This window comes from Sceloporus occidentalis, unplaced genomic scaffold (assembly GCF_023333645.1).
Source record: "Sceloporus occidentalis isolate IW3139 unplaced genomic scaffold, rSceOcc1.0.p SCAF_15, whole genome shotgun sequence".
In the NCBI taxonomy this organism is placed as follows: domain Eukaryota; kingdom Metazoa; phylum Chordata; class Lepidosauria; order Squamata; family Phrynosomatidae; genus Sceloporus; species Sceloporus occidentalis.
In genome coordinates, this window is record NW_028316995.1 from 16,509,130 (window position 1) to 16,518,192 (window position 9,063).

Below are 9,063 nucleotides of genomic sequence, written 5' to 3' on the forward strand. Positions count from 1 at the left end.
CATTAGTAACGTATCAAAGTGCAAATGAAATGTGTCTCTGCGTAGCAATGCGATCATTTTAGGATTGAACGTGTAAGGCATGCAGTATGTCAGCGTATCTTTATCTGGTGATCGTAGTTGTTGTTTCTTTCTAAATTAGTGCTGGTCTCAATGAAAATGGGCATATTCACGTAGCAGTGCTTCCCTTCTGATTAACTAGATTGAAGAACAAACAAATGTGTTTGCAGAGCCCTCACCCGATCTGCCAGCTTGCATCTATATTCTCACATACTGTACAGGGCACACGGGGTTGGTTTGCATCGTAAGTAGTAAGGAAATGTAGACCTTTGATATCTTTGTCCTACTAAACCTAGAAGCCCCCCTAAGTAGAAATGTCTTTCTTGCATTTACAGTAAGTCACCTGAATTTCTTGTTCTGACACCTTCCAGCTTTCCTGCGTTTCCATGGCAACCTACCAGGAGTTTATTCAGCAGAATGAAGAGCGTGACGGGGTGCGATTCAGTTGGAACGTTTGGCCTTCCAGTCGTCTGGAAGCCACCCGGCTGGTTGTGCCTCTGGGCTGCCTTTTTACCCCTCTGAAGGAACGTCCTGACCTGCCGCCCGTGCAGTACGAGCCAGTGCTGTGCACACGACCGACCTGCAAAGCTGTTCTTAATCCACTATGGTAAGATGGCCTTGTTGGGCTACTGTGAGAGCCTAAAGACGTTTGAGGTCTTTGTTAACATTATTTTATTTACACCGTGTAAGTTACGCTTGTGTCTCTATATACAAAACACATATACACTACCATTCAAAATTTTGGGGTCACTTAGGAATGTCCTTGTGTTTTTTGAAGAAAAGCAAAGTTTGTCCATTAAAATAACATCAAATGGATCAGAGATACAGTGTAGACATTAATTTAGTAAATTATTATTGCTGCTGTTTTTTAATGGAATATCTTCATAGGCCCTTTATCTTCAGCCATCGTTCGAGTCTTCCAATGGCTCTTTGTTGGATAATCCAAGATTCGTTTTAAAAGGCTGATAATTAGAATCTTGAGACCTCACTGAAAAGTAGTAACCGTCAAATTGGGTCCCACCAATGTGCTGTCTGAAAGAGTTGAGATGGTTTGCCGACCTTTGTTTAGCTGCATATTTTCACATACATTTAAATATTGTAATAATACCTTTATCTAAGATACCATCTACAGATCGTAGGCTTATACCTGTGTTCCTTCCGCAGCCAAGTTGACTACAGAGCCAAGCTGTGGGCATGTAATTTCTGCTTCCAGCGAAATCAAGTGAGTGTAACCTGCCTGCTTAATATTCTGTGTATTGGATGAAAAGCGTTATTTTCATATGGTTTAATATAAGCTAATTTCAACTCCTCTTTTTGTTGGCATTAATAGATTAAGCTATTTTCTTTATTTTGCAGTTCCCACCAACATATGCAGGAATATCAGAAGTAAATCAGCCTGCAGAGCTAATGCCACAGTTTTCCACCATCGAATACATAGTTCAGGTACGGTGTGCACGTGTTCTCGGTATTAGTGTTTGAAGCGCTTTCTTTTTTTTTTTTACAGTGTCTGGTCTTGTAGGATTGTCACAAATACGGCAATATTTAGGGGGTTTTTTTGTTTTTGTTTTTTTAAGGATCGGTAATATTATTTACCCTGGCATAATACAGCTGAAAGTAATGATTTCTCTGTATCAGTTTCCTATTGGCTAAAGTTTTTTCAGCATTATTAAATATATTATTAAATATAATCTATAAAATGTAAAGAATGTTGCCTCACTGTCAGTTCTCAGCATGTAAAGTTTTTGCTGTAATAGTTTTTATTAGATTTTTTTTTTATCGAACCCATCGTACATCACTGCAGAATCCGCTGACACCATAGGAATTATCTTAAATTTTGTTCTCTAATTTGCAGAGAGGCCCTCCGACTCCTCTGATCTTTTTATATGTAGTGGACACATGTCTGGAAGAAGAAGACCTACAGGCTCTGAAAGAATCTCTGCAAATGTCACTAAGCTTGTTGCCCCCAGATGCTCTGGTTGGTCTGATCACCTTTGGCAGAATGGTGCAAGTGCACGAACTAAGCTGTGATGGGATCTCTAAAAGCTACGTCTTCAGGGGGACCAAGGATTTGACTGCTAAGCAGATACAGGTAACTGCTAGAGTTTTTGTTGCACACAAGCCAAGTGTTAAGTCATTAGCGGAGCCCCATGGGTATTGTAAAATTACCCTTTGATCCCTCTGACTGTTTTCATGACAAATACAGAACAGATGCACTTTTCCGCTGAACGTAAATACTGAAGAATTTTTACATTCAAAACTCCATGTAAAATTATTGGTTTCCGTTTAGGAAAAAAGACACCTTTAGCGTATTTCCTTGCAGCAAATAAAGTAGTATTCTACGCATTTGTCTAACCTGAATGCCGTGTATATATTTTTAGGATATGTTAGGCCTTTCAAAGCCTGCAGCTCCAGCACAGCAAGGGAGACCTGTACAACCCCACGAGCAACCCTCCTTGTCAAGCCGGTAAGATATCTGCGTGAAAATTAGTGATAATAGTTTATTGTTACAAAATGCTCTTTTGTGTAGTGCTGGTTTATTCCCCCTTTTTGGCATTTTAATGAACCATCCTATTTGCTCCCGTTTTTAGGTTTTTACAGCCAGTTCACAAAATTGACATGAACTTAACTGACCTGCTTGGGGAGTTACAGCGTGATCCGTGGCCAGTCCCTCAGGGTAAACGACCTCTGAGATCCACTGGAGTGGCTTTGTCTATTGCTGTTGGACTACTGGAGGTAATTGCTGTCACCAGTTTTCTTTTTTCCCTGATGACTAATAACATGGAAGTAACCTGTCAATTTGTGCAGCCTTAATTTGGCGTTGTGGGTCACCTTTAATACAGCATCAGTAGGCGCGCTGGAACTTTATAAGTCAAGTTGACACTGTTAATTTGTCTTTTAGCACAAATTCAGATATAAGAAAAGTAGTCTGATGGCTATAACCCTGTATAGCTCAAGGAGTTGTGAGCACGTTCAAATTACAGGACAATTAACAGCCATTCCTTACTTTAATAGTAGCTGTATACTGTGTTTTAGTTGTTCTTTTGTTCCCTTACAAATGATGTTATTGTGCTTCTATTCAGGGGACACTTCCAAATACAGGGGCCAGAATAATGCTGTTTACTGGAGGTCCTCCTACTCAAGGCCCCGGCATGGTGGTTGGTGATGAACTCAAAACACCAATCCGCTCCTGGCACGATATTGAAAAGGACAATGCACGTCTCATGAAGAAAGCCATTAAGGTAAATGGCTGTTGGGATTCCTGCATGGTGGGGGAAGCTTTAGAATAGACTACGTGACTGTTATACAATAAAGCCCTTTGTGGCTTTGCATTTGCAAATATCTTTTTCATCAAACCAGAGAGATCTGCTTTCACTTAAGTACAATTGTTCAATTGTTGCAAGAAACTTGAAGAGTCTTCTAGCGGTTCAAGTGTCAATTCACTTTGTACATTTTTTATTTTTTTTACCTCTTGTGTTTTTTGAAGCCTGTGTTGTGCTGGTTTGTTTTATTTAAATATGTGTATATATATATTGTAGGGGACAGCTCACGCCTGGGGCGGCAATGACAGTATTCACACAGGTTTCAAAAGTCAAGCGTGTTTATTTAGACGATGTAGGCACAGAGCCCCTTGCAAATAAAACAAACTCTAAGCCTGTCCGGCTCTAACTAAACATCCGGATACCTCTCTACAAGCCTACGGTCAAAGTAACAGGTTGTCCATGGGTAAAACCTCATACCTGGTGGGCTGCAGCGCTGGCTGTAGCTGCTCCCTGCCTCAGTCCCTCCTCCACCCTGCAAACCCAACAGCCCTCTCTTGTAAGGCTTCCTCCCCAGTAATGAGCTTAGGAAGCCTCACCTGAGGGCTCCTGGGTTTGCTACCGTGCCTGGCTGAGGAAACCAGGTGAGACATATATCCCATCAACCACTCTCCCATACACTTTACCACATAATATATATGTGCATATAAATCAATGTGTGTAGGCATATGTCCTGTATGTCTGCATTTCTCATCCCTGTGAAGTATGGCACAAACCTGTATGTTCTCCGCAGCACTATGAAGCACTGGCAAATCGCACAGCAGCCAACGGACACTGCATTGATATTTATGCTTGCGCCCTGGATCAGACTGGTCTTTTGGAGATGAAGTGTTGTTCAAACCTCACCGGGTATGTTCTATGATTTAATATGATACAAGGTTGTGTTACAGTACTCTGCCTGTGTGTTATAGCACCCTAAAACACTATATGTCTGCTTTTGCAGTGGCCAGATTGTTATTGGAGACTCTTTTAATACCTCGCTGTTTAAACAAACCTTCCAGAGAGTTTTTAGCAAAGATTTAAATCAGGAATTCAAAATGGCCTTTGGAGCAAACCTTGAAGTGAAGGTGAGTTAAATAGTTATCATACATAACAAACAGCCACTGTTCACTATGGATGTGAAGTTGTGAGCAGCTGTGCTCTCGCTTACCTGTCTGATACATACCTCAACTTTTGCCATCTTTAACGTGGGCAACAAATAGATCTTTTTAATATAAGGCCATACACTTAAGTTTTTGGTTCTTCCTAACAGACTTCAAGGGAGCTGAAAATTTCAGGAGCTATTGGACCCTGTGTTTCCTTGAATGTGAAAGGACCTTGCATCTCTGAAAATGTAAGTATGATGATTTGCAGCGATTATCTTTCCATTGTAAATTATTTTTGGCTGTGTTGGATATGATGTAATGCATGATATAGAGTCAGAGATGGGGGGGTATCTTTGTGTGCTACCACCCAACCTCTTTATAACTAAATGTCTCCAAAATTTACATAGAGCCATCGGGTTCTGTAGCACTGTTACAAGTACATAACAACCTTAACACGCTAAAACATACTGGTACAGAAGGAGAGGAAGACTCTGCTCTGGACTTGGATTACTAATATCTAGTGGTGCATGTGTGCTTGCCTCTTAAATTCTTGCCCTAAACCTTTTGCTGTTTTTGAATTAATAATATAATGGCGTTAAAATAGCAGCCATGTAATACAACACCTTCTTCTCTCTTCAGGAATTGGGTGTTGGTGGGACATGCCAGTGGAAAATATGCAGCCTGGATCCTAGCACAACCTTGGCCTTTTATTTTGAAGTGGTTAACCAGGTAAGACATTTTACTCTCTTAGAGGGGAGCGTGGTTTATAGTAAAGTATTTTGCACACAGGTTTAGATGAAGTGGTTCTGGAGATACCAATTATTACAGTTATTGATTAAGTTAAAGTTGACTTGGCTTATTCTTTGTATAATCATTTTGTTTTTTCCTTTTAAGCACAATGCCCCCATTCCTCAGGGTGGCCGGGGAGCTGTTCAGTTTGTGACCCAGTACCAGCACTCCAGCACTCAGAAACGGATCAGAGTGACCACCATCGCCAGGAAGTATGTACTTATGTTAACGTGACATACAAGGGGGATTCTAGGAAAGCTTTATAGAATTGCCTAAAATGATTTCTGTTATTAGTTGGGCAGACGCACAGACCCAGCTTCAGCACATTGAAGCAGCCTTTGACCAGGAAGCTGCTGCTGTACTAATGGCTCGTCTGGGAGTTTACAGAGTGGAGACTGAGGAGGGACCTGATGTACTCAGATGGTTGGACAGGCAACTCATCAGACTTGTAAGTAGAACGCTGTTATTAGGATATTACTGCAATGCATGAGTATCATAACTTGATGTATCCAGTTGGGACTTATGACAATTATAGCAAAAGAATTGGAAATGCTTGTTTTGCATACCTTTTTACAAACCCTCTGAAGTATTACTAGCCCCTTAAACTGGTATGTATTATATTGCAAACGCATTACCTGAATAAAGCTGTTTGAAGAGTATTGGTTTACTTACGATTAAAAGCAAATAATGTGGAAAGTTAATTTCCATTTTTTTTGCCTTGACTCATAAGGGTGTAGCCGAATATTACAATTAATGTAACTATCAACAAATAGGGCTGAAAAGCTTTTATCTGATGTGTTATATGTTGAATGTATTCATCCCTTTCTTAATCTGATATATGTGCCAACCAGTATAATATATACCATAACCCATTCTCTACTAAATAATTCACGTGATATTTTGTAGCCCAGAGTCCATGGAAACTGTTAGGAGTATTAAGAAGTAAGGGCTCGTAAAAGGGCATCTCATTCTACAATATATATATATAATATATATATATGTGTGCGTGTGTGTGTATATATATATATATATATATATATATATATATATATATATATATATATGTGTGTGTGTGTGTGTGTTTTCAATATACTGACTTTGGTGTTTGTTAAACACACTGTATAAACTATTATTGACAAACCTATTGTATAATGTATTATTGAACCAGGTATCCTGTTATTCATATGAAAGGCTAATCTACCATGTTGTCTATGTTTGCATTGTTATTAATTTAACTTTCTTTTACGCAGTGCCAGAAGTTTGGCCAGTACAACAAAGATGACCCAACTTCCTTCCGGCTTTCAGACTCTTTCTCTCTGTATCCTCAGGTAAGATGGTGCTGTGATGGATGTTTATAGCATAACTTAGAAACGAACGCTTACGTGAAAGAATGTGTAACCTTCGTCAGAACGTAATCTTGTATGCCATAGGGCACAAGACTTCAAGCCAGCATTCAAAAATAGTTTAGGGCTCTGACGTGGCCTTGTTTAAAGAAAATAATAAAATTATTTTGCGTAGAAAGCATATTTAGGGGTGCTTTTCTTTTTTCTAAGCAAAGTTAAGAGGGTGTAGCACGCACCTGTCACTCTGTTTTCTTGGTGCACAGTTAAACTATTGTAAATAATAGCATTATAGGTATGTCCTTGACTAATGTTTTTGTATTGTCTCCTGAATATGCACAGTTCATGTTCCATTTAAGAAGATCTCCATTCCTGCAAGTGTTTAATAACAGCCCTGATGAGTCCTCTTACTATCGTCATCACTTTGCTAGACAGGATTTGACCCAATCTCTCATCATGATCCAGCCTATTCTCTACTCGTACTCATTCTACGGGCCCCCAGAGGTATGGAAACCGAATTAGAAATAAGTCATTTGTAAAAATAGAACTTGGCACTGTGCCTTTTCTGAAATGCCTGCCTTCATTAATCACTGATATATTTTTCTTTAGCCTGTCCTACTAGACAGCAGTAGCATTTTACCTGACAGGATTCTCCTGATGGACACCTTTTTCCAGATTGTCATCTACCTCGGAGAAGTAAGTGGGTTATATTTGGACAGGTACATCGTATGAGCTGAAATATGGCACTTAAGAGCCAAATGCACAGAATTCCCTCTACAAGCTGGCTCAGCATAATGCATTGATAACCCCTTGAGGACAGGAAACGTAGTTTGTTGTGCCCACAAAACAAGCTCAACATGAAGGGGTTAACAGGATATTTAGTCATCCATGTATTTATTTTGCTATAGTTGTAGTTCTATTATGATAGTGTCTAATAGGCTGTCATACTAGTAGTCCTACACCTTAGAACCATAAAAAATGAAGCTTGAAACCAAGTCCGAGCAATAGAATAATTGTGTAAATATTATATTGAAGAATACAATTTTTTTTGTTCTATTTGCAGACTATTGCACAGTGGCGTACCGCAGGCTACCAGGACATGCCCGAGTATGAAAACTTCAAGCATCTTCTGCAGGCGCCTTTAGATGATGCCCAGGAAATCTTACAAAGCAGATTCCCAATGCCGCGTTATATTAATACAGAGCATGGAAGCAGCCAGGTGAGTAATGGAAATACTAAAATATAGAAACCTGATCTATGTCCTTTTGCATATCAAACATTTGAAAGCAAAAAAAAACAAAACCCCCAAACCTTTCTGTGATTCTCTCGCAATTTTGTAGGCTCGATTCCTTCTGTCTAAAGTAAATCCATCACAGACGCACAACAACTTGTACAACTGGGGACAGGTACGTTAAATCATTACTACACCCTTACAGGCTATGATTTCCTAAAATGTTTATTTTTTTGAAAGGGATTGTGACCTTTTTTTGTCAATGTTTAATATCTTGTTCTTGTTAAGTATAGAAGTCCCTTTCAGTCTCACAATACTCTGCAAAGTGTTTCATTGCATAGAGCTTGGTTCTCCTTTGCACTTTTCGCTTGACACGTTAGTAGCCAATCGTACTGTGGAATGAACGGTTTATGACATGGTTCAATCCTGAACAATGATGTTGGGGGAAAATGTTTTGAGATTGAGCATGCGCGAATTAGAAGCAGTGGTGCTGTCAGACTTTTACAGTAAAGTAAAACAACAAATGCTGAAAAATGCGTTTGCTATACTGCTGGCTTTATTGTTAGTATTGACCTTCTGGTTTGTGACTGCCCTTTTGAAACCGTTGGAGAACAGGGACTGACTGAGGATATTTTAATCGATTGTGCTGGAGAAATGTTTACCTAAACTCTTGTTCTATGTAACATAAAACATACTTTGTAACATACGTTTACCCTATACATACAACCACTCTAAGTATGTTCCATGATAGGAACCTGCTTTGTATCCAACGTTATGACGTTGGTTCTCCTGGACAGCGGCAACTGTCCATCTGCTTAAAAACTTAAGCTGTGTTATGCACTTTTTATTACTGTTTATATACATTGAACCAAAAATCTGAAACCTTAATGTAACTGATGCTGAGTTGAATTAATTGTAACATGCTTTACTCTCTAGGAGGCTGGAGCTCCCATCCTTACCGACGATGTCAGCTTACAAGTTTTCATGGATCATTTGAAAAAGCTGGCAGTTTCTACCGCATCCTAAAAGCATTTCAGCTGCTGACAACTGAGTCTTAAAAAAGAGTTTTAGAAGACATTCCCTGATGTAGTTAAAAAGAATGAATCAAGATTTTAGTTTAAAGCTAAATAAGAGATATGAAGTCACATTATTCTGTGTAACATCTCTTAGGTTCTAATTTATTATTTTTGTTTTACAGATATGATTATAGTGTATGGAAATTAACAATGAATGTATATATTCAC

General features: G+C 39.2%; 1 protein-coding gene across 3 annotated transcripts; it reads left to right on the top strand.

The window, feature by feature from the left end:
* Window positions 1–443: 443 nt before the first annotated feature.
* LOC149303326 (protein transport protein Sec23A-like) lies at window positions 444–8,845 on the top strand. Of its 3 annotated transcripts, none has more exons than XM_089481470.1 (19): window positions 444–664; window positions 1,222–1,279; window positions 1,414–1,522; window positions 1,965–2,146; window positions 2,436–2,521; window positions 2,646–2,790; window positions 3,138–3,296; window positions 4,108–4,223; window positions 4,318–4,441; window positions 4,627–4,707; window positions 5,099–5,188; window positions 5,354–5,460; window positions 5,543–5,696; window positions 6,499–6,576; window positions 6,931–7,092; window positions 7,198–7,284; window positions 7,652–7,807; window positions 7,929–7,994; window positions 8,756–8,845. In XM_089481470.1, exons 1-19 carry the CDS (start codon window positions 444–446, stop codon window positions 8,843–8,845), a joined length of 2,271 nt encoding a protein of 756 aa, XP_089337596.1. The 3 variants fall into 3 exon arrangements, with proteins under 3 accessions (XP_089337596.1, XP_089337594.1, XP_089337595.1); XM_089481468.1 differs by having other exon boundaries at window positions 1,414–1,500; window positions 1,910–2,146; window positions 6,499–6,584; window positions 6,876–7,092; XM_089481469.1 differs by having other exon boundaries at window positions 1,414–1,500; window positions 1,910–2,146.
* Window positions 8,846–9,063: the final 218 nt, after the last annotated feature.